The 26,216-nt window shown below is 46.8% G+C and overlaps 1 protein-coding gene across 1 annotated transcript in view; it reads right to left on the bottom strand.

Annotated features, from left to right (window-relative positions):
• The window catches only part of SLC5A8 (solute carrier family 5 member 8), a 128,647-nt gene extending 103,905 nt beyond the window's left edge, over positions 1-24,742 (bottom strand). The window contains exon 1 of the mRNA XM_073545023.1: positions 24,659-24,742. Coding sequence (XP_073401124.1) covers positions 24,659-24,670 — 12 coding nt within the window. The 5' untranslated portion in view covers positions 24,671-24,742. The remainder of the gene's footprint in view (positions 1-24,658) is intronic.
• Between the last annotated feature and the right edge of the window lie 1,474 nt (positions 24,743-26,216).

Genomic DNA, 26,216 nt, shown 5'->3' with positions numbered 1-26,216 from the left:
CATTCGTTAGAGTGTTAGTGGGGTTCAGCACTGCCAGCTGTTCCCCTGCTGTGGAGATGGCAAGTCTCCTGCTGCCTTCACCTGCCAAAATCCAGTAGGCCCCAGCCTGCTCCTCGCCTAATCCTGGGCTCCAACAGCGTCAGTTGGTGTTCAGAAGTGTCATCTCCACAGAGCCAAACACCTTCGTTAGAGTGTTAGTGGGGTTCAGCACTGCCAGCTGTTCCCCTGCTGTGGAGATGGCAAGTCTCCTGCTGCCTTCACCTGCCAAAATCCAGTAGGCCACAGCCTGCTCCTCGCCTAATCCTGGGCTCCAACAGCGTCAGTTGGTGTTCAGAAGTGTCGTCTCCACAGAGCCAAACACCTTCGTTAGAGTGTTAGTGGGGTTCAGCACTGCCAGCTGTTCCCCTGCTGTGAAGATGGCAAGTCTCCTGCTGCCTTCACCTGCCAAAATCCAGTAGGCCCCAGCCTGCTCCTCGCCTAATCCTGGGCTCCAACAGCGTCAGTTGGTGTTCAGAAGTGTCGTCTCCACAGAGCCAAACACATTCGTTCGAGTGTTAGTGGGGTTCAGCACTGCCAGCTGTTCCCCTGCTGTGGAGATGGCAAGTCTCCTGCTGCCTTCACCTGCCAAAATCCAGTAGGCCCCAGCCTGCTCCTCGCCTAATCCTGGGCTCCAACAGCGTCAGTTGGTGTTCAGAAGTGTCGTCTCCACAGAGCCAAACACATTCGTTAGAGTGTTAGTGGGGTTCAGCACTGCCAGCTGTTCCCCTGCTGTGGAGATGGCAAGTCTCCTGCTGCCTTCACCTGCCAAAATCCAGTAGGCCACAGCCTGCTCCTCGCCTAATCCTGGGCTCCAACAGCGTCAGTTGGTGTTCAGAAGTGTCGTCTCCACAGAGCCAAACACATTCGTTAGAGTGTTAGTGGGGTTCAGCACTGCCAGCTGTTCCCCTGCTGTGGAGATGGCAAGTCTCCTGCTGCCTTCACCTGCCAAAATCCAGTAGGCCACAGCCTGCTCCTCGCCTAATCCTGGGCTCCAACAGCGTCAGTTGGTGTTCAGAAGTGTCGTCTCCACAGAGCCAAACACATTCGTTAGAGTGTTAGTGGGGTTCAGCACTGCCAGCTGTTCCCCTGCTGTGGAGATGGCAAGTCTCCTGCTGCCTTCACCTGCCAAAATCCAGTAGGCCCCAGCCTGCTCCTCGCCTAATCCTGGGCTCCAACAGCGTCAGTTGGTGTTCAGAAGTGTCGTCTCCACAGAGCCAAACACCTTCGTTAGAGTGTTAGTGGGGTTCAGCACTGCCAGCTGTTCCCCTGCTGTGGAGATGGCAAGTCTCCTGCTGCCTTCACCTGCCAAAATCCAGTAGGCCACAGCCTGCTCCTCGCCTAATCCTGGGCTCCAACAGCGTCAGTTGGTGTTCAGAAGTGTCGTCTCCACAGAGCCAAACACCTTCGTTAGAGTGTTAGTGGGGTTCAGCACTGCCAGCTGTTCCCCTGCTGTGGAGATGGCAAGTCTCCTGCTGCCTTCACCTGCCAAAATCCAGTAGGCCCCAGCCTGCTCCTCGCCTAATCCTGGGCTCCAACAGCGTCAGTTGGTGTTCAGAAGTGTCGTCTCCACAGAGCCAAACACATTCGTTCGAGTGTTAGTGGGGTTCAGCACTGCCAGCTGTTCCCCTGCTGTGGAGATGGCAAGTCTCCTGCTGCCTTCACCTGCCAAAATCCAGTAGGCCCCAGCCTGCTCCTCGCCTAATCCTGGGCTCCAACAGCGTCAGTTGGTGTTCAGAAGTGTCGTCTCCACAGAGCCAAACACATTCGTTCGAGTGTTAGTGGGGTTCAGCACTGCCAGCTGTTCCCCTGCTGTGGAGATGGCAAGTCTCCTGCTGCCTTCACCTGCCAAAATCCAGTAGGCCCCAGCCTGCTCCTCGCCTAATCCTGGGCTCCAACAGCGTCAGTTGGTGTTCAGAAGTGTCGTCTCCACAGAGCCAAACACATTCGTTAGAGTGTTAGTGGGGTTCAGCACTGCCAGCTGTTCCCCTGCAGTGGAGATGGCAAGTCTCCTGCTGCCTTCACCTGCCAAAATCCAGTAGGCCACAGCCTGCTCCTCGCCTAATCCTGGGCTCCAACAGCGTCAGTTGGTGTTCAGAAGTGTCGTCTCCACAGAGCCAAACACATTCGTTAGAGTGTTAGTGGGGTTCAGCACTGCCAGCTGTTCCCCTGCTGTGGAGATGGCAAGTCTCCTGCTGCCTTCACCTGCCAAAATCTAGTAGGCCCCAGCCTGCTCCTCGCCTAATCCTGGGCTCCAACAGCGTCAGTTGGTGTTCAGAAGTGTCGTCTCCACAGAGCCAAACACCTTCGTTAGAGTGTTAGTGGGGTTCAGCACTGCCAGCTGTTCCCCTGCTGTGGAGATGGCAAGTCTCCTGCTGCCTTCACCTGCCAAAATCCAGTAGGCCACAGCCTGCTCCTCGCCTAATCCTGGGCTCCAACAGCGTCAGTTGGTGTTCAGAAGTGTCGTCTCCACAGAGCCAAACACATTCGTTCAAGTGTTAGTGGGGTTCATCATTGCCAGCTGATCCCCTGCTGTGGAGATGGCAGTCTCTCCTGCTGTCTCCGCATTACAAAGACAGTAGGCCTCTGCCTACACCCTCCTATTTCCTGGGCTTCAACACAGCCAGTTGTAGTTCGGAAGTGCCGTCCACTCGGAAAGAGATACTTGCTCCCGTGTCTCAGTGGGGTTCAGTAACGTCAGCTGATCCCCTGCTGTGTGGATGGCAGTCTCTCCTGCTGTAAACTCATTCAAAATACAGTAGGCCTCTGCCTACACCCTCCTATTTCCTGGGCTTCAACACAGCCAGTTGTAGTTCGGAAGTGCCGTCCACACGGAAAGAGATACTTGCTCCCGTGTCTCAGTGGGGTTCAGTAATGTCAGCTGATCCCCTGCTGTGTGGATGGCAGTCTCTCCTGCTGTCACCTCATTCAAAATACAGTAGGCCTCTGCCTACACCGTCCTATTTCCTGGGCTTCAACACAGCCAGTTGTAGTTCGGAAGTGCCGTCCACACGGAAAGAGATACTTGCTCCCGTGTCTCAGTGGGGTTCAGTAACGTCAGCTGATCCCCTGCTGTGTGGATGGCAGTCTCTCCTGCTGTAACCTCATTCAAAATACAGTAGGCCTCTGCCTACACCCTCCTATTTCCTGGGCTTCAACACAGCCAGTTGTAGTTCGGAAGTGCCGTCCACACGGAAAGAGATACTTGCTCCCGTGTCTCAGTGGGGTTCAGTAATGTCAGCTGATCCCCTGCTGTGTGGATGGCAGTCTCTCCTGCTGTCACCTCATTCAAAATACAGTAGGCCTCTGCCTACACCCTCCTATTTCCTGGGCTTCAACACAGCCAGTTGTAGTTCGGAAGTGCCGTCCACACGGAAAGAGATACTTGCTCCCGTGTCTCAGTGGGGTTCAGTAACGTCAGCTGATCCCCTGCTGTGTGGATGGCAGTCTCTCCTGCTGTAACCTCATTCGAAATACAGTAGGCCTCTGCCTACACCCTCCTATTTCCTGGGCTTCAACACAGCCAGTTGTAGTTCGGAAGTGCCGTCCACACGGAAAGAGATACTTGCTCCCGTGTCTCAGTGGGGTTCAGTAATGTCAGCTGATCCCCTGCTGTGTGGATGGCAGTCTCTCCTGCTGTCACCTCATTCAAAATACAGTAGGCCTCTGCCTACACCCTCCTATTTCCTGGGCTTCAACACAGCCAGTTGTAGTTCGGAAGTGCCGTCCACACGGAAAGAGATACTTGCTCCCGTGTCTCAGTGGGGTTCAGTAACGTCAGCTGATCCCCTGCTGTGTGGATGGCAGTCTCTCCTGCTGTAACCTCATTCAAAATACAGTAGGCCTCTGCCTACACCCTCCTATTTCCTGGGCTTCAACACAGCCAGTTGTAGTTCGTAAGTGCCGTCCACACGGAAAGAGATACTTGCTCCCGTGTCTCAGTGGGGTTCAGTAATGTCAGCTGATCCCCTGCTGTGTGGATGGCAGTCTCTCCTGCTGTCACCTCATTCAAAATACAGTAGGCCTCTGCCTACACCCTCCTATTTCCTGGGCTTCAACACAGCCAGTTGTAGTTCGGAAGTGCCGTCCACACGGAAAGAGATACTTGCTCCCGTGTCTCAGTGGGGTTCAGTAATGTCAGCTGATCCCCTGCTGTGTGGATGGCAGTCTCTCCTGCTGTCACCTCATTCAAAATACAGTAGGCCTCTGCCTACACCCTCCTATTTCCTGGGCTTCAACACAGCCAGTTGTAGTTCGGAAGTGCCGTCCACACGGAAAGAGATACTTGCTCCCGTGTCTCAGTGGGGTTCAGTAATGTCAGCTGATCCCTTGCTGTGTGGATGGCAAAGTCTCCTGCTGCCTACACAGTCGTACCACTACTGATTTTTAACCGTGCTCCAATTAGGCCTGTGGCTCCACTGTCTCTCGTATTTCCCCTGTCCTCCAACCCTGCCAGTTACAGCTCCGAAGTGGCGTCTGCACAATCCACACTTGTTCCTGTGTTACAGGTGTTCAGTCCGGTCAGTTAATCCCCTGATGTGTGTCCGGCAATGTCGCCTGCTCTGTCCACATTCCATTATGGGAATGTGGACAGAGCAGGCGACATTGCCGGACACACATCAGGGGATTAACTGACCGGACTGAACACCTGTAACACAGGAACAAGTGTGGATTGTGCAGACGCCACTTCGGAGCTGTAACTGGCGGGGTTGGAGGACAGGGGAAATACGAAAATCAGTGAAGCCACAGGCCTAAGTGGAGCTTGGTTCAAATTAGTAGTCTACAACCGATCTTAAAATTTCTTCAATGCAGCCTCAGCCTGCTCCATGCTTGTCCCTGGGCTTCAACACAGCCAGTTGTTGCTCGGAAGTGCCGTCTTCACAGAGTAAAACACTAGCTCCTGTGTTTGTGGGGTTCAGTAACGTCAGCTGTTCCCCTGCTGTTTTGATGGCAATCTGTCCTGCTGCCTCCCAATTGACAGCACATCAGGCCTCAGCCTGCTAAGTGCTTGTCCTGGGCTCCAACATCGCCAGTTGCTGCTCATAACTGACTTTGGCACGGGTACTCCCTCCTGCCCAGCTTGGTTCCAGCCCTGCCTGCTGTTTCCGGGAAGTGTCAATGTCAGTTTGCCACCCCAAGTTGCCATGTCGTGTTGCGGTTGGGTTAGCCGAGGCTAGGGTGCCAGCAGTTTAGGTGCTTCCTATGTGGACTGCGGGTTCTGGTAAGAAAGGCTTGTTCCATAGTGCCAGTAGGACAAGCACCCCCTGTAGGACTGTGTGATTCGGTAACTGCGGCCAGCTTGCGGCATGCCAACTTTGCTTTTCAGGGGTAACTTCTGATACCCCTCCGGGTTCCAGCACCGTCAGCTGGTTCTCGTCAGAGTCTTTGGCCTAGGTGCCTCCATCTCGGTATCCGAGTTCCGGCAACGTCTGCTGGTCCTTGGTAGTGCTTTGTAGCACAGGTACCTCCTGCTTAGTAACCGGGTTCCAGCACCGTCAGCTGGTCCTCGGTTGTGCCATTGGCTCTTATTCCTTCTGCTGCCCCTCCGGGTGCCAGCACTGTCAGCTGGTCCTCGCTATTTCCATTTGCTCTTGCAGCTTATGCTACCCCTCCGGGTTCCAGCACCGTCAGCTGGTTCTCGTCAGAGCCTTTGGCCTAGGTGCCTCCATCTCGGTATCCGAGTTCCGGCAATGTCTGCTGGTCCTTGGTAGTGCTTTGTAGCACAGGTACCTCCTGCTTAGTAACCGGGTTCCAGCACCGTCAGCTGGTCCTCGGTTGTGCCATTGGCTCTTATTCCTTCTGCTGCCCCTCCGGGTGCCAGCACTGTCAGCTGGTCCTCGCCATTTCCATTTGCTCTTGCAGCTTATGCTACCCCTCCGGGTTCCAGCACCGTCAGCTGGTTCTCGTCAGAGCCTTTGGCCTAGGTGCCTCCATCTCGGTATCCGAGTTCCGGCAACGTCTGCTGGTCCTTGGTAGTGCTTTGTAGCACAGGTACCTCCTGCTTAGTAACCGGGTTCCAGCACCGTCAGCTGGTCCTCGGTAGTGCCATTGGCTCTTGTTCCTTCTGCTGCCCCTCCGGGTGCCAGTACCGTCAGCTGGTTCAAGAGGACAAAGAACAGGAAGACAACCACCAAGATGCAGAACAACAAGAGAGAGAAGACAAAGAAGCATAAAAAAAACAAAGCAGAAGAACATTAAGCATAAGACTAATACTCTGAGCAAATGATATTATCTTATTTATAAGCAGAAGAAGACTAAGCAGTGTATGGGGGTGAGTCCGTTCCTCCTCGTGGTGCCCCTGGAAAAGGCCTGCTGCTGCAGGCCAAACTGAACGCGGACAAATCCTGTTGTAAATCTTTTGTGACAGGCAGAACGGAAGGTGTAAACTTCTAACTTTTCTAGATAACAACTACAGGAATGCCTGACACAAACAAGAATATGATGAAGAAGAATAGGAAGAAGATGAAGAAGCTGAATATGTAGAATAATAATTGTTGAATAAGAAGAATATGAAGAATGTAAGAAAAGGAAGAAGAAGAAGAAGAAGAAGAATGTAAAAAAAGGAAGTAGAAGAATTTAAAAAAGGAAGAAGAAGAAGAATGTAAAAAAAGGAATAAGAAGAAGAATGTAAAAAAAGGAAGAAGAAGAAGAAGAATGTAAAAAAAGGAAGTAGAAGAATGTAAAAAAAGGAAGAAGAAGAAGAAGAATGTAAAAAAAGGAATAAGAAGAAGAAGAAGAAGAAGAAGGTAAAAAAAGGAAGAAGAATAAGAAAGAAGAAGAAAGAAGAAGAAGACATACATGTCTGGCAAAATATAAATGAGGCTAACATAGTCAATATCTTTGTAACTCCTAACATCTTTAAAAAAAAAGTTTAATTCCTGCTATTCCATTTGATTGGGCTAAACCTCTATGGCTTTAATGTCTCCTCCACCTCCCACAATACATTCTACATTATTCTTAGTTGTTTTTCTTCATGTAGAATTAACCTACAAGGAAAGAAAGGGTTTTTTTTAATTCCGATATTTTGGCCCCATTGACTTGCATTGGTTCCCGGTATCGGAATCGGCGATACCGATACTTTTTTTTAAGATCGGCCGATCCATTCCGATCCGATATTTTCAAGTATCGGCTGGTATCGCTCAACTCTAGTCACAAGAAGAACTTTTCCCATACAACAGTTTATCAATTGTAGATCGGTTGGAGTTGTGTACAAGATTACCTGCAGATGTAGTTTAGAATATGTTGGTAAAACCAAGAGAGAGTTCAGAGTGAGAGTGGGAGAGCATCATAGGGATATCATAAACAAACGAGATACACCAGTGGCGAATCACATCAACCAGGCCCACAATGGGGATGTTAAGGCTGTCAGTTTCATAGGCATTGAAAAAGTCCCAAAAAATCAAAGAGGAGGTGATTGGGATAAGCGAATCCTCCAGAGAGAAACCTTCTGGATCTTCTCACTACGAACAGTACATCCCAAGGGACTTAATGAACTTCTCACCTATTCTTCCTTCTTGTAGGGAGTACTTTAATAGGGCCATCAAAGTATAGGGAGAGCCGCCGTTGAGTGGGGGCGCCATTTGCGCAGGAATTAGGGTGCCAACCTCCGCGTTAGGTAGGTGACATATAGAGAGGGTATAATAGGGTAAGTTCTAGTGAGCACCCTTCTCTATCCTTCCCTAAAAAGTTCCGTGGTGCCCAGTATTTACAATGCAACATCTATTGATCAATTGACTATTTTTTCTGGAAAGTTTAATCATACGTTTTTCATCCTGAATATGGTGTAAAAATTGTTTTTTGGACTTAGGAATGCACTGAAAATGTCCCTTGTTTGGGTTATCAGCAAAAAATAAAAAAATGGTTTTTGCTGATCTCTTGTTATTATACACGTCTCTAATGCATTGATACTAGTTTTATCTAAATGGGAATAGTTGTATAATTTTCTTTTTTAGCCCGAGCCCTACTCTCTAGAAGGAGATGCCTAACGCTAGATAGACGTATACAATAGCGGCTGGTTGCTATGGGCACGGGCGAGTCACATGAACGCGATGTGTTTACATCGCCGCTTTTACCGGATGTGACGCTATTGACGTCCAGACGAACCCAGGAAGTGGGGCATATGATCTGGTCAATACGCGTCACCGGATGTGACGTTTCGTCCCTTAGACATGCCCAGGAAGTGGGGCAGGAGAAGAGTCTAGGGGCCTGAACAAGATGGAAACCGGAAGTGCCAACCCCGGCGTCCGGAAGTGGGGATAGACCGCGGGACTTCTGAAAGTATTTAAAAGATAACGAGAGCGCGATATGGCGCGCAATGCCACTGGACTATATGCCACTACTCCCCTGATGAATTTGTGGTAGATGAAACGCGTTGGGAGACATACAGAGGGAATCGAGCTTCCCAGCGATGCGCTGATATGTGGAGCCCCCTAGCTGTGAGCAGTATTTGGGTACCGTCATGGAAAGCAACGTTATCTGAGATAAGTACATTATGATCTATTCACACTCTAGAGAGGTGATTTGTGGTCTTAATCTAAAGGAGACTCTATACATTTCCTCTCTGAGGGTGTCTGATGTATGTACAGTGGCTCACTTTTCTGTTTATATTTATGTCCTATACGGACTGTTTTAGAGCCTAGAGAATAGTATTAACCATAAAAGGACAATTTACATGTGGGGCCATAGACCATTCTTCATAATATCTGTATTTAGGGTCTGAGGCCCGATACGTATGCAACACTGTGAGGTTGCTTTAAATAAGATAAAATGATATAATGAGTGCCCCATTGTTCCATATGGGTGATTTCAGGCGGCATTGAATTATTTTATAATCACTTCAGCACGAGCACTCTGTATGGCACTTTTTGTTGTTATATGTTTTTAAAGGTACATTAAAAGTTAGGCTGTCTTTGATTAGCATTGCAAAGTATAGGAAAAGCTTTGTCATTTATTTATTTATCCATCTGTGGCAAACAATGATGTAAAAATGGACACATGGAACAAACACTGATGACACTGGCACCATTTTCTTCACAGATGTGTTTAAACACGGACGTGTGAATGAGGCCTACCAAAGCATTTCGTAATCCCATAGAACCGACCATACTGTCAATTTCAGATCATGTATTCCACTTCCAAAAATCCCTCTGTAACATGCTATTAGCGTTTCTCTCTCTTATTTACAAAGCTTAGCATGATTTGCCAATTTTACTACCAAGGCCGATTTCACACATTAGTATTTTCTGGTACTGCATGTCTGGTATCCTTTATATTTAGGGATAGATCATGGATCCATTACAATAACTGTAACTTTTCGTATCCAGGGCCATGTTTGCCATTAAGGCGGGTGCCTAGGACGGCCGTTTGCAGGGGGCAGTGCCATCATGAAGAATAATTTTTTTTTTTTTATCTCCCCCTTCTTACCTCGTGGACTAGGCATCAATACCGCCTTCTTTATTGGGAGAGGGAGATTGCATGGACAGAGGAGCTCCTATCAGCTCCCTGCCCCACCTGCAGAAGATAACTAGTAGAAGTGAAGGACCTGTGATGATGTCATGCCTATGTGAATTATGGGTGGAGCTATGCTAAAGATTGCAGGAAGTGAAATATTCTTCCAGGCAGGAAGCAGCAGAAGGGCCACTGGTGACAGGTAATTAAGGAATAGTGGTACATGGGGTTCAAACTATGTGGTGGGGTACATATGGGGGTGCAAACTAAACATATGGGTACATATGGAGATGCAGGCTATGTGTGGGGGTACATATGGGGTGCAGACTCTGTGTGATGGTACATGGGGGTGCAGACTCTATGGGGGTACCTATATGGATGCAGGCTGTGTGTGGGGGTACATTTGGGGGTGGAGGCTGTATGTGGTGGGTACATGGGTACATGAGGGGTGCAGATTCTATGGGAAGTACATATGGGGTGCAAGCAGGGGTGCAGGCTCTTTGGCAGGTACATATGAAATGCAGGCTGTATGTGGTGTGTACATGATTGGGCATTTTTTCCACACAAATTTTGCTTTAGCCCCAATTTTTTTTTCACATGGACACCAAAATTTGTTGAGCATTTTCTCTTGATTACATCATCCAATAACCCATATATGGTGTAAAACTACTGTTTAAGCACACAGCAGAGCGCAAAAAGGACGGAGCACCATTTGACTTTTGGAGTGCAAAATTGTCTGGAATAGATAGCGGACGCCATGTCGCGTTTGCAGAGCCCCTGATATGCCTAAACAGTGGAGACCAACCCCCCCCGTAAGTGACCCTATTTTGGAAACTACACCTCTCGACTGGCGTTTATTTATGAAAAACACAGAAATATGGTGAAAATTGTTAAAATTTTGGAATTTTTAGGCTTTTAATTTTTATGCCCTTAAATCAGAGACATGCTGTTATGGGTATCAAGAGTGGACCCTCTGGATCACGGTACCGGGATCCCTGGGGCGAGCTGGCCAGGTGGTGCCGACCCCTATACAGGGACCATTTGGAGCAGGCCCGAAGGAGTCGAATACCGTGACAGCTGGTACCAAGAGGGGTGGCTCAAGAATGGAAGAGACAGGCAAGGCAGAGGGTCAGGAGGTGACCGGAGTCAGGAGGTGACCGGAGTCAGAGGTGACCAGAGTCAGGAGCGACTGGAGACAGGTGTGACCAGACGGGGCCAGAGTACCGTAATGAAAGGCAAATGATAATCAGGCGCCTCCATGAGGGAGGAGCCGCCTGATATACCCTGTGCAGGAGCTAGATTGGTGCTCACTGCACAGGTGTGGTACATAAGGGGTTAAGAGCAGGGAAGGGCGGGCGCGTGCCCGCGGCCTAAGGCGCATACCTGAAGCAGGAGCAGGACAGGAAGAGGACCCCACGTGCTGAATTCCCCGGGCTGCAGGATGGGAGGCTGGAGGTGGAGCGCGGCGGCCAGAGCGGTATCTGAGGAGGGACCCTGGGAGCAGCAGCGGGACCCGGTGAGACAGGCGACGCCGGTAATGGCGGCGCTGGCGTGACATCTGAGGAGGGACCCTGGGAGCAGCAGCGGGACCCGGTGAGACAGGCGACGCCGGTAATGGCGGCGTTGGCGCCGGCGTGACACATATGTCACACAAAATACTTAATAACATTTTACACAAGTCTACTTTACATCAGCACAATTTTGGAAACTTTTTTGTGTTAGGATGTTATAAAGGTTCAAAGTTGACCAGCGATTTCTCATTATTACAAAAAAATTTACAAAACCATTTTTTTTAGGGACCACCTCACATTTGAAGTGACTTTGAGGAGCCTATATGACAGAAAATACTCAAAAGTGACACTATTTTAAAAACTGCATCCCTCAAGGTGCTCAAAACCACATTCAAGAAGTTTATTAACCCTTTACGTGCTTCACAGGAAATGAAGCAGTATGGAAAGAAAAAATGAAAATTTAACTTTTTTCGCAATCATGTTATTTCAGAACCAATTTTTTTATTTTCACAATTGTAAAAAGTGAAAATGAACCACAACATTTGTTGTGCAATTTCTCCTGAATACGCCAATACCCCATATGTGGGGATAAACCACTGTTTGGGTGCACGGCAGAGCTCGAAAGGGAAGGAGCGCCGTTTCACTTTTTCAAAGCAGAATTGGCTGGAATTGAGATCAGATGCCATGTCGCGTTTGGAGAGCACCTGATGTGCCTAAACAGTGGAAACCCCTATTTTTCTCTACTCTGATATGCGGTCACATCAGAGGAGAGAGAAATTAAATGGAAAAGTGGACATCTTTTTTGGCTCGCCGTTATACCGTTAATAACGACGATTGCAACACTGGTGTCAGTAAAAACTGACCAATCATGTTCTCTGGGGTCTCGGCTACATCCGACGCTGGAGGGCGCTATAACCTTAAACCTCAGCACCGTTAAAAAGCTGCACTGTGGTTGTACCCTTAACTGCCCCCATTAAAAGGTGTATTGGCGGTCGTTAAGGGTTAAACACAGACGTGTGAAGGGGGTCTAAATTCAAGTTCCCATGATGAGCTTTTTGGTGAGTTTTTGATATTGCAGATTTTCTGCATTTTTATTATTGTGTTTGCTTTTGTTTTGTTTTTTTTCCTGCATTATTATCACATTTTTTAAGCTGCTGTATTTGTTTTATTTTTGTTATGTTATTTTTAAAATTAAGTTGCACAGTTTTTAATATTTCCTTTTATTTGGCATTGCTAAAAAAAACTTTTTGTACGTATTTTCCGCAGCTCATGCAATTCTATGGAGAAAGCTGGCGCATAAAACTCGGCGTACCTGCAAGAAAAATTGATATGTTGGGCACTTCAAAAATGCACCACAGATCAGTTTATGGAGTGTAATAAAAAGCACAGTGGGTAAGAGTTTTCTATAAATCCTAACCACTTTGCTGGAACCCTGAGACGCTGTGTTTTTCTCGCAGCAAAAATATACAGAGTCAAAAAATCACCAGAAACTCAATATGAGAACATAACTGAATGGATTTAGGAGAAGATTTATTTTTTCATATATAAAAAGCAGCAGATGCAATGAGTATTGTAAAAACTGACACACATACAGATACAGGTCATTGAAAAAAAACACAGACTGTTTTTAACATACGGTACATGCAAAAGGATGTGGAAAATGGCCTAAGTAATCTACATAGACTTAGATCAGGGTCTCAAGAGCCTATCTCACAGATAGGAATTGCAATGCTTGGACTCACCTCAGGTCTCCGAAGACCCAAAACTTACAGCCTCTTGGACACATATGAGGCTGTATATTTGGGCTGGTAGAGCCACTGTCTATCCAGGCATTGAGGTCTGTAAGCCCAGCCTTATTGAAAAAACTTAATTAAATCAACATTTAGAAAGTATACACATATATACACTGCTCAAAAAACTAAAGGGAGCACTTAAAACAATATGTAGCTACAAGTTAATCACACTTCTGTGAAATCAACCTATCCAGTTATGAAGCAACACTGATTGTGAATCAATTTCTCCTGCTGATGTGCAAATGGAACAGACAACAGGTAGAAATACAATAAAGGAGTGGTTCTGCAGGTGGTGGCCACAGACCATTTCTCTGTACTCATACTTTTTGGTTGTTGTTTTGGTCACTTTTGCATTTTGTCATTGCTCTCTCCTTGAGGTACAGTAGCATGAGGCGGTGTCTACGACACCCAGAAGCTGCTCAGGTAGTGCAACTCATCCAGGATTGCACATAAAGTCATGCTGTGGCAAGAAAGGAAGCTGTGTCTGTCAGCACAGTGTCCAGAGCATGGAGCAGATACCAGGAGACAGACCAATACACCAGGAGATGAGGAGGGGGCTGTAGAAGGGCAACAACCCAGCATCAGGACCCTCTCCTTTGTGCAAGGAGGAACAGAAGGAGCACTGCCAGAGCCCTGCAAAATGACCTCCAGCTAACATTCATGTGTCTGCTCAATCTGTCAGAAACAGACTCCATGCGTCAGCAAGTGGGTGTTGTATTTACAGCCCAACACCATGCAGGATGATTGGCATATGCCACAGAGCACCAAGATTGGCAGATTCAACATTTTCATCCTGTGCTGTTCATGGATGAGAGCAGGTTCACACTGAGCACATGTGACAGACATGACTGAGTTTGGCGACGCCGTGGAGAGCATTCTGCTGCCTGCAACATCCCCCAGCATGACTGGTTTGGCAGTGGGTCAGTAAAGGTGTGGGGAGGCATTTCTTTGGAGAGCGGCATGTGCTAGCTATATGTACCCTGACTGCCATTAGGTACCAGAATGATATCCTCCCATTGGGAGACTATATGCAGGTGCAGTGGGTTCTGGTTTCCTTATGATGCATGACAATGCTAGGCCTCATGTGGCTGAAGTGTGTCAGCAGTTCCTGCATAATGAAGGCATTGATGCTATGGACTGGCCTGCCCATTCCCCAGACCTGAGTCCAATCAAGCACATCTGGAACATTATGTCTTGTTTCATCCACCAACGCCACGTTGCATCATAGACCGTCCAGGAGTTGATGCTGATGCTTTAATCCAGGTCTGGGAGAATATCCCTCAGGAGAAAATACGTTCCCTTATCAGGCGCATGCCCAGGTGCTGTAGCACATGGAGCCCACACACACTGCTGAGCATCATTTCCTTGTGTTGAGGCTTTTCCACTGAAGTTGGATCAGTCTGTAATTTGATTTTCCACTTTGATTTTGAGTATCTTTCCAATTCCAGACCGCCATGGGATAGTAATTTTGATTTAAATTAATCAATTTTTATGTTTTATTGTACTCAATGCATTCCACTATGTAATGAACAAAGATTTGCAATTTGCAATTGGAATATTTCATTTAGTGATATCTAACGATAAAACTGCAGGCTAGATCAGCGCAAATAGGGTCTTATCCAGTGGATATATAAAGCATACCCTTAGGGTACCGTTACACTTAGCGATGCACCAGCAATCCCGACAACGATATGGATCGCTGGTGCATCGCTAAGTGGTCGTTAGTGAGCTGCCACACAGGCAGATCTCATCAGCGACATAGCAGCGGTCGGGGGTCGCTACTTACCTGTCAGATGCGGCGATCCTGACGTCCTCCCGCCCGTGTCCACGCATCGCTCATCGGCGCCACAGGAAGCCCAGCAGGAAGCGCCCGACGAGAAATGGTCCAGGACGTTCTCGCGCGATCAGCGATAATCAGCGGGGGAGCCGGTCGGAGGTAAGTATCACATGTAGCAATATCACTAGCAATATTGCTGCTACGTCACAAAATCGGTGACGTTACAGCGATATTGCTAGCGATATCGCTATGTGTAACGGCCCGTTAGATTCTACTAACTTGATACAGGGTTTTGGTAAAGCATAAATCAGAAGAAAACCAATTGTTTTATTAATTTTTTAAGAAATTACCACATACTTCTGGTGGTATGTTGTAATTTCCTGATGAAGAAGTCATTTGGACTTTGAAACGCTTTGATCAAACCACTATCTTTCATTTTTTAACACGTCCGGACCTGCATTTTTTCAGCAGTGCGGATTATATCCACAGAACTCCTTTTAACCCCTTCACTACCAAGGGTGGTTTGCACGTTAACTACCGGGCCAATTTTTACAATTCTGACCACTGTCCCTTTATGAGGTCATAACTCTGAAACGCTTCCGTGGATCCCGGTGATTCTGACATTGTTTTCTCGTGACATATTGTACTTCATGTTAGTGGTAAAATTTCATTCATATAACTTGCGTTTATTTATGAGAAAAACGGAAATTTGGCGAAAATTTTGAAAATTCCGCAATTTTCCAACTTTGAATTTTTATGCCCTTAAATCACAGAGATATGGCACACAAAAAAGTTAATAAGTAACATTTTCCACATGTTTACTTTACATCAGCACAATTTTGGAACCAAAATTTTTATTTGTTAGCAAGATATAAGGGTTAAAAGTTGACCAGCGATCTCTCATTTTTGCAACACCATTTTATTTTTACGGACCACATCACATTTGAAGCCACTTTGAGGGGTCTATATGATAGAAAATACCCAAAAGTGACACCATTCTAAAAACTGCACCCCTTAAGGTGCTTAAAACCACATTCAAGGAGTTTATTAACCCTTCAGGTGCGTCACAGGAATTTTTTGAATATTTAAAAAAAATTAACATTTAACTTTTTTTCACAAAAAAAATTTACTTCAGGTTCAATTTTTTTTATTTTACCAAGTGTAACAGGAGAAATTGGACTGCAAAAATTATTGTGCAATTTGTCCTGAGCACGCTGATACCTGATATGTGGGGGGGAACCACTGTTTCGGAGCATGGCAGAGCTCAGAAGGGAAGGAGCGCCGTTTGACTTTTTCAATGCAAAATTGGCTGGAATTCTGATCGGACGCCATGTCGCGTTTGGAGAGCCCCTGATGTACCTAAACAGTGGAAACCCCCCACAAGTGACCCCATTTTTGAAACTAGACCCCCTAAGGAACTTATCTAGATATGTGGTGAGAACTTTGAACCCACAAGGGCTTCACAGAAGTTTATAATGCACAGCGGTACAATTAAAAAATCATATTTTTTCCACAAAATGATCTTTTCACCCCAATTTTTATTTTCCCAAGGGTAACAGGACCCTAAAAGTTATTGTGCAATTTGTCCTGAGTACACTGATACCACATATGTGGGTGTAAATGACTATTTGGGCACATGGCAGAGCTCGGAAGGCAAGCAGCGCCATTTGACTTTTTTGGCTGGAATTGAGATCAGACACCATGTCGCGTTTGGAAAGCCCCTGATGTACCAAAACAGTGGAAACCCCCCACAAATGCCCCATTTTGGAAACTAGACCCCCCAAGGAACCTATCTAGATGTGTGGTGAGAACTTTGAACCCCCAAGTGCTTCACAGAAGTTTATAACGCCCAGGCGTGAAAATAACAAAAAAAATTTTTTACACAAAAATGATATTTTTGCCCCAAAATTTTTATTTTCCTAAGGGCAACAGGAGAAATAGGACCCCAAAAGTTGTTTTGCAAATTGTCCTGATTAGGCTGATACCCCATATGAGGGGGTAAAACACTGTTTGGGTGCATGGCAGGGCTTGGAAGGGAAGGAGCACCATTTGACTTTTTCAACGCAGATTTGGCTGGAATTGAGATCAGATGCCATGTTGCGTTTGGAGAGCACCTGATGTGCGCAAATAGTGGAAACCCCCAATTCTAGCCCTAACCCTAACCCTAACCCTAGCCCTAGCCCTAACCCTAACCCTAGCCCTAACCCTAATGGGAAAATGGAAATAAATACATTTTTTAAATTGTATTATTTTTCCCTAACTAAGGGGGTGATAACGGGGGGTTTGATTTACTATTTATGGCGGTTTTTATGTTTGACAGCTGTCGCACGCTAAAAGACGCTTTTTATTGTAAAAATAGTTTTTGCATCACCACATATTGAGCGCTATAATTTTTCCATATTTTGACCCACCGAGTCATGTGAGGTCTTATTTTTTGCGGGACGAGTTGACGCTTTTATTGGTATCATGTTCGGGCATGTGACATTTTTTGATCGCTTTTTATTTCGTTTTTTGGGACGCAGAATTTACAAAAACCAGCGTTTCATGAATTTCTTTTGGGTGGTGCGTTTACGCCGTTCCGGGTGCGGTAAAATTTATAAGGCGGTTTTATTCTTCGGGTCAGTGCGGTTACAGCGATACCTCATTTAGGTCGTTTTTTTATGTTTTGGCGCTTTTATGCAATGAAAACAATTTTATATAAAAAATAATTATTTTTGCATCACTTTATTCTGCGAGCTATAACTTTTTATTTTTTCGCTGATGATGCTGTATGGTGGCTCATTTTTTGCGGGACAAGATGACGTTTTCAGTGGTACCATGGATATTTATATGCGTCTTTTTGATCGCGCGTTATTGCACTTTTTGTTCGGTGGTATGATAATAAATCATTATCTATTGCTTCGTTTTTTATTTTTATTTTTTAAGGGGTTCACTTAAGGGGTTAACTATTGGGACAGTTTTATAGGGCGGGTCGTTACGGACGCGGCGATACCAAATATGTGTACTTTTATTGTTTTTTGTTTTTTTTATTTCCAAAAAATGAATTTATTGGGGAATATTTTTTTTTTTTTTTTAATTTATTTGGCGATTTTTTTTTTTTAATTATTTTTACACTTTTTTTTAATTTTTTTTTTACTTTATTACAATGTCCCATTGGGGAAATCACTGTCCTGTGACAGATCGCTGATCTGTCACATCACAGATCACTGTGACAGATCAGCGATCTGTCACAGGCACTGCACAGGCTTCCTCATGCCTGCGCTTTGCAGGCACTGAGGAAGCCAGCTTCCTGCAGGCCCCCGGACGTCCCCGTCGCCATATTGGATCCGGGGACCTGCAGGAAAGGAGTCCCCCGCAGCAGCGCTGCACATTGCGCTGCCGTGGGGGGCTCAGGGAAGCACGGAGGGAGCCCCCTCCCTGCCGATGCTTCCCTTTAACCCCCGGTACACCGCGATCGTGTTTGATCGCGGTGTGCAAGGGGTTAACGTGTCGGGGGCGGTCTGTGACGCCCCTGACACATTGTACCGGGTGTCAGCTATGATAATTAGCTGACACTCGGCCGCGATCAGCGGCGCTCAACATGTGGGCGCCGCTGATCGCGATGACGTAATATTCCGTCCATGGTAATTAGGTCCATGGTCACATGGACGGAATATTACGTCAATTGTAGGTAAGGGGTTAATATCTAGGATGTGGTATTTTAGTGTTCCCTTTATTTTTTGTGTAGTGTATAATATCCCAAATATAGCACGCATAGAAATTCATGGCCTACACTGCATTTCTGTATGCCTTTAATTTTACATAGATGCAATCAGAGGTCTTGAGACAATAAATAATCCCGTACTTAATTACAAGTCATATTTGTGAGGTATTGTCCCATAGGGCATTGACTCTTGGGCATAGTAGGAAAGAGAGCCTCAAGGCCCCGTCTCACATAGCGAGATCTTTAGCGAGATCGCTGAAACATCACAGATTTTGTGACGCAACAGCGACTTCGCCAGCGATCTCGCTACATGTGACACATAGCGGCGACCGGGCCCCCGCTGCGATGTCACTGATCGTGCTCGAATGTCCTGGGCCATTTTTTGATCGCTGGTGTCCCGCTGGCCAGCATGCATCGCTGTGTTTTATGCCAACGAGCGTTCTCATTGGCGACTCAGAACTCAGGGATGCAGGTGGGACTCGTCAGAATAGCTGCTGTGTGACAAGGTCCCAACGACCGCCGAGGTCGTTATACGGATCGCCGTATCGTTGCTGCGTCGTTGAGTAGATCTGTCCGTGTGACAGCTTACTAGCAACCATTTAGCGACGCACCAGCGATCCTTACCAGGTCATATCGTTTTTGGGATCGCTGGTGCATCGCTTAGTGTATAGAGGCATCGTACATTGGCACACTGAGCGCACATGGTTGACTTTATGGACCTAAAGGCACTTTCTGTGTACAAGTTTCATGCATACACATGTCTATCGTCTTGCATGCCATTGCTGCTGCTTTGCTTCTCAAAGACTACTCTGACACTAGGCTATGGTGTCTTTCTAGAGATAATCATGTGTACAAAGATTGTATACACCTGAACACCCAGATCAGATACCAGAAAACAGACTGAACTGATGACATTTCCCATGAAAGATTTTAATCAAGAAAAAGAGGATAAGGAATATTTAGTTTTAGACAAAAGAGTGTCATTCAACTCAAATCATTCTTTCCACTATCAGAACAGAAACTTGGTTTGTGTAACATCTTAATCTGAAAAGACATTTATCTACACTGGATAATTAAGATTTAATGGAAACAATAACATTGTTGTAATCAGTTGGCTGACTTGCAATTCATTTCAACAAACAGAGAAGTAGGGATTTGTCTCCTAGCATTTAATATTTTACATTCAAAGGAACAATGGCTAGCACAGTAGGACTATGCAAATGTACTGTGGGCATAGAATTGGATGGCAGGTTGTGTATTTTAAAGAACGATCATATCACTCTTTGGTTACCGTACCTAAATCCTTTCTTTCTATGCAAAAAGTTCATACCAATTGAAGAATAAGTCTAGGGCTTGTGCACACCACTGTGGTTTCGGTCCAAGTGGTATCCATAAAAAAAAAAAAAACACAAATCACACTCAGCTCAACGTTATTCAATGGAGCAGTGCAGATGTCGTATGACGACACAGTATAACATTAAATTTTCTATGGAATCATTGCATTTCAAGACTATAGGAAACTGTAAGGCCGGGGTCACTCTGGCGAGGAATACGGCCGAGTGAGAGGCGCTAAATGCACACATTACACACGGACCAATGATTCTCTATGGGGTCCCTCGCACCAGCCGTATATTTCTCATCCGTATTCTACGCTCCGTGCCAATCGCAGCATGCTGCGATTGTCAGCGTACTACGGCCGTAGTACGCCAATTCAAGTCTATGGGTGCGCAAAAAATACGGATTACACACGGACCAGACGTGTGACTTGCGAGAAATACGCACCCGGTGTCTTTTACCAAAGCCGACAATTCAGTGCGCTATACAGTAAACTCACACTGACAGGTTTAATAAAGAAACGAAAGAATAGATATATATGTATTCTATATGTCTATATCTATTCTTTGGTTTCTGTTAGAAACCCTGTCATAGGGCTCCATTATATGTCCATTTTGCAAGCCTGCGAGAAAATCTCACCATACGGATTACATACGGATTACATACGGATGCTTACATGCGCAAAATACGTGACCACACCTTGATTACGGATGACATACGGAGTACTGTTTAGGGGTCATTCATCCGTATTACGCATGTAAAATACTGACCGTATTTTGCGTCGGTTAGTGTGACCCCGGCCTAAAGGGTCTAAAAATGATTAATAGCTGCTACTGTACAAAAAAAAAAACATGTTGCATATGGATGACAAGCGAGAAAAAAATCCTCCCACTTTTTTGGATGAATCTCTGAACAATTTTTTATTTGGTCTTGAACCTAGTCTAATAATAAATCCGCTCCCCGTTTGCCTGTTTCACAGCGACATATATCACTGTCATCTATAGATGTTTTTTCCCACTGTGTCTTCTGGGACATACAGTGGGCAATTAAAGCCATCAGAAATACTCAAAGGAAACCTGTCACTTGAAAAAACGCTATTAACATACAGATATGGGTTTAATCTGCAGGTTAATAGCGTTCTGAAATTGCCTGGCTCCGACACTTAGGGTACCGTTACACTTAGCGACCCACCAGCGATCCCGACGACGATACAACCTGGTAAGGATCGCTGGTGCATCGCTAAATGGTCGCTGGTAAGCTGTCAAACAGACAGATATACTCATGACGCAGCAGCGATCCATACAACGACCTCGGCGGTCGTTGGTATCTTGTCACACCGCGGCTATTCAGACGACACCCGCCTGCGTCCATGTGTTCTGCGTCGCCAAAGAGCTTGCTTGTTGGCGTCAAACACTGCGATGCGCACTGGCCAGCAGGACGCCGACGACGAAACAATGGCCCAGGCCATTCAAGCACGACCAGAGAGATCGCAGCTGGGCCCGGTCGCCGCTGTGTGTCACATGTAGCGAGATCGCTAGCAAGATCGCTTTTGCGTCACAATTGGTGACGCTTCAGCGATCTCGCTATGTGAGAAAGGGCCTTTAGGGCCCCGCTGCTGGAAACAGTGGCTGTAACCGCAGCCCCCAGAACTGACTGACAACTGGCCCTAATGTTGAGTTGCTGTCAGTCAGAGCCAGGCATGGTTAAGGCCCCGTCACACTAAGCGACTCACCAGCGATCCCGACACCGATATGAAGGTGTCAGGATCGCTGGTAAGTCGCTATGTGATCGCTGGTGAGTTGTCACACAGACAGCTTCACCAGCGATCAGCACAGCGATGCCGAGCGCCCGGCATCGCTGGCCATCGCTGTAGAAAATAGTATCAAAATAAAAAATATAGTTATTCTCACCTTCCGACGTCCCGTTTAGCCATCCCGCCTCTCTCCACGCTCCGGTCCCAGTGATCCTTTGCACGAATGACCGCGAGATGTCACGGTCTCGCGGGATAACAAAGTCTCGCGGTCATTCATGCAAAGGATCACTGGGACCGGAGCGTGGAGAGAGGCCGGATGGCTGAACGGGACATCGGAAGGTGAGAATAACTATATTTTTTATTTTTTTTTATTATTTTTTCACACCTGATCGCTGGTCTCCCGCCTGTCACACACAGCGATGAGTGCTGGCCAGCGGGAGACCAGCGACTAAAGAAATGTCCAGAGGTTTCTTCCAGCGATCAGCGATACCGGCAGGGGGGCCGCTCGCTGATCGCTGTCACACACAGCGATCTCGCTGGTGAGATCGCTGTTACGTCACAAAAGTTGTGACTCAGCAGCGATCTCGCTACCGAGATTGCTTAGTGAGACGGGGCCTTTACAGACGCCGCTGTCTATACACAGACCTGTGACAGAACCGTGCCGGTGCCACCTCCATGACTGAACATCTAATGCTGACAGAAGGAATAAAGTTCATTTCCTCCTGGCAGTGGGGCTCTAGATGTCGGGCACGGGAAAGGTTCAAAACGCTATTAACCTGCGGATTAACCCCATACCTGTAGGTTAATAGCGTTTCTCCACATGACAGGCTGCTTATCACAGCAGTGTTTTTTAAATTCTTCAACATGTCAATTCTTTTAGCGTTTTTGCACTTTTTTTAACTATGGAAAGCAATGAAAAACTGCAAAAACACAAACAAGCTGACCATTTGTTCTGCATTCTTGGAGGGCTTTTGGTGAACATAACTAACTGCATTAACTGTAGATAAATCACAGATGTAATCTGCATGAAGCATGCAGGAAATATCTGTGTTTAATATGCAGCTTCTTTTTTTTTACTGCCAACAGTGTATGCTTTGGCTGCAGAAAAAAGAAATCTGCAAAATTGCCACGTGTGAACACATCCTAAGTGTATTTGACTCTGACACTTTGCAAATATGGACATTGAATAATTGTTGCATGGAATCTCTTTCAGCTAATATTTGCAACCAACTTCCTTATCAACATTTGGTATGTGCATATTTATTCTGTGCTGGCTGGATAAGTGAAATTTCTGGGATCTTTTGTTTTAGAAGGAAAGCAATGAAGCTGTGTGCAAACATTGAGTATTTGGATGCAGAAATTTCTGCACCATTTCTGCATCTCTTGGCAGATAAAACTCAGTGGACAATAAACATTTTTTTAATGTGTTTTTGATGCGTTTTTCACCTTCGGTTTTGTTCAGCAATGATTGCTATTTTTCACATATAAAGATAAATAGATGAAAAAAAACGATGTGGGGTACCCACCCCGTTTTAAAGCAGACATCTGAGAGACGATATTATCAGGCTGTGAAGGTCCCTGGTTATTGGTCGCCCTAGTAGTGGACCGTCACATGAGATGCTCCAATTCTGGCACTTTGTCTTCCCAATGCCATGGTGCTTTGTCAATCAGGTGATGACAACTGTGAATTGTCCAAAAACACAGCTGATATCAAGCCCTGGTGCTAGTAAAGGAGAGGTGTCTATCCAATTAATAAAGGACTGTTTTACCACAGGGTGAGTGCCACAGTATTTTCTATTTTTGCTAATTGGAATTATCTTGGACTTGCTACGCACTACATATGGCTGTGATAGAGCGTACATTGATATGCAACTCCCATATTCTCTAAGCCTGCTTCATTTAGAAGTGCCAATCCATTTTTCTCATTTTTAATACAGAGTTTTACAATTAGAAGAATAGCAAATATATTTGTTATTTGCTGATTTGCAGACCCTCTCTCTCGAGAGAGAGAGAGAGAGAATATCAAAAGTGTACCGTTTAAAAGAAGGACACTGCTGTGGGACTGAATAGCACCCAGGGCAGGTGTGGGGATCACTCGGTACCGGGCCGGTGTCTTAAAGGGATGTGTCGTGGTGGCCGCGAACCGGTCCATGGCACTTGGTGTCCATGTAAAATAGGTGGAATTGAATAAAGTTTATAGGTAGATAATTTGTGACGCCACCTGTGGTACTCGGCAATGAAGGTGTTAAGCCGACGCTGTGGCGCAGAACCTCTGGGACAGATGGTATAAGGCAGCAAAGATGCAATAGCTCTCCACAGGTAGAGCTGTAGTCCCAGGGCAGAAGTAATAGGGGTTGAGGTAGATGGTGTAGTGTTAGGCACAGAGATGTAGCAGTGCTGAGTGGGTTGGCGCAGGAAGGAGGCAACGACACAGCTGAGTGCAGTTCCAATGCTTTTACTCACATTTCTGACACAGACAGGTGCTCGCTTCAGTGCGCAGCCTCCAGGTCAGGGACTCAGCTAACTCCCAGGCAGATGGAATTAACCCTTCCAGCACTCCCTGTCGTGTGCCTTTTCTGAATGTCTCCTTTCTAGCGCTAATGTGAAGTACTTGTAGTTCTGAATTACACTCAAGTTCCTCCTTCTTGATGTTACTTATGACTCTGCATTATATTAGAGTTTGCCTGGGGGTTCATTATATTACAGTCTGCTTATGGGGGGCTGCATTATATTAGAGTCTGCCAGGGGGTGCATTATATTAGAGTCTGCCTATGGGGGGCTGCCTTATATTAGAGTCTGCCTGGGGTGCATTATATTACAGGCTGCCTTACATTACAGTCTGCCTCTGGGGGGCTGCCTTATATTAGAGTCTGCCTGGGGTTGCATTATATTACAGTCTGCCTATGGGGGGCTGCTTTACATTACAGTCTGCCTGGGGGTGCATTATGTTAGTCTGCTTATGGGGGGCTGCCTTATATTACAATCTGCCTATGGGGGGCTGCATTAGATTACTGTTTGCCTGGGGTGCATTATATTATAGTCTGCCTATGGGGGGCTGCCTTATATTACAGTCTGCCTATGAGGGGCTGCCTTAGAGTTTGCCTATGGGGGATGCCTGATATTACAGTCTGCCTATGGGGGGGCTGCATTATACTACAGTCTTCCTGGGAGTGCATTATATTAGAGTCTGCCTATGGGGGGCTGCATTATACTATAGAATCTTATTCTGCCTCTTCCTGATGGCTGCAAATCCCAAGCGTTCTAATTATCAGCTTCTTAGATAATTGTATAACTTGTACTCACACCACCAGGCATCCGCAGAAAGTTTTAACTCCACCGGCAATGCAACTGTAGAAAGACCAGGAGAAATGATGCTGTTATCTTCAAAAATCTTGTATTAGTTAGGCTGGTTTCACATTAGCGCTTTTTAAGCGCACGCACGGCCGGGGGTAGCTCCGCCCCCGAGCCGGCTCTCTGCCTGGCGTGCCCGCCCCTTGCTTGTAGCGCTGCCTCCTTGCGGACAGCGGCGCCTGCGATCGGCGCACCCTATCTTTAGCATAGGGTGCGCAGATCGTGCGCAGGCCGTGCGCTAGTTGCGCTTTGACCTGCGCTGCGCACTTTTGACGGTGCGCCGTGCGCGCCAAAATCCAAAAAGTTCGATTTTGGCGCGCACGGCGCACTGTCAAAAATGCGCAGCGCAGGTCAAAGCGCAACTAGCGCACGATCTGCGCACCCTATGCTAAAGATAGGGTGCGCCGATCGCAGGCGCCGCTGTCCGCTAGGAGGCGGCGCTACAAGCAAGGGGCGGGCACGCCGGGCAGAGAGCCGGCTCGGGGGCGGAGCTACCCCCGGCCGTGCGTGCGCTTAAAAAGCGCTAATGTGAAACCAGCCTTACAAAGAACAGTAGGTAAAAAGGAGTAATCTGTACAATGGAGTACACATGAGTCTTGATTATTGGCTGCTGTAGACTAAACTGAAGAAGGGAGAAGAAACCTAATACAGAGCCCAACTATGGGAGTGTTAGGGTTGCGGCTCGCACTAAATATAAAATATAATAAAGTGCGATTGCAACCCGGAGTCCACCGTGCAGAGATGGTAAACTGCTGCTCGGTAGTGGCGGACAATAACTGAACACCGGCGGAGTAACCACTGACCCGGTGTGCGCAGGAGCGAACTTTGTTACAGCACAGAGCCACAGAAAGAGACGCCGAAGCCTATTACCTCACAGACTATGGCTTAGGGAACCGCTACTGCAGCGCCAGTGATTAACCCTAGAGAAACGCTGTGCCCTGTTAGCAGTCACAGGGTGCAGTCGACAGTTGTGTTACCACACTGCATGCGTACAGCGCCGCCCTGGCGGATGCCACTAGCCAGCCTAAGCTTAGCGCTGGAAAGCGCAGTATTTGCGCACTGCACCGCTGAGACGGACACTGCGGCGTATGTGGTACAGAGGTGTCTTGTGCAGATGACACTCTCTGGCATAACGTGTGAGAGGCACTGGAAGCACTGCGGCACTATGCAATGCTACCGCTCGGCGCTGACTCCACCAACTACCTGCCCTAAGCCTGGGTGCTGGACAGGCTAGGCTACACAACACATGCGTACCAAGGAATAGGGGTTTCATAATAAGTCATTCACCAATTTCATGCATCCATCATCACACATACCACAACTTAATACTATAAGAGTCTATACTAGCAGCGTCCTTCCTGGACCTTCCTAGTGGTCCAATGGAAGCAGCAATAGGACCTGAGCATGTGACCTCAGACCTCCAATGAGAGGACTTCCCACGGGCATGCTCAGTGGGCCGAAAGAAGGACTTAGTCCCAAGAGCTGCTGACTATTGCAGGTTACTATAGCT

Source organism: Dendrobates tinctorius, unplaced genomic scaffold, assembly GCF_039654945.1.
Source record: "Dendrobates tinctorius isolate UK_male_01 unplaced genomic scaffold, ASM3965494v1 ptg000139l, whole genome shotgun sequence".
NCBI lineage: Eukaryota > Metazoa > Chordata > Amphibia > Anura > Dendrobatidae > Dendrobates > Dendrobates tinctorius.
The sequence above is the reverse complement of the archived record's forward strand: the minus strand, read 5'-3'. Positions and strand labels throughout refer to the sequence as shown.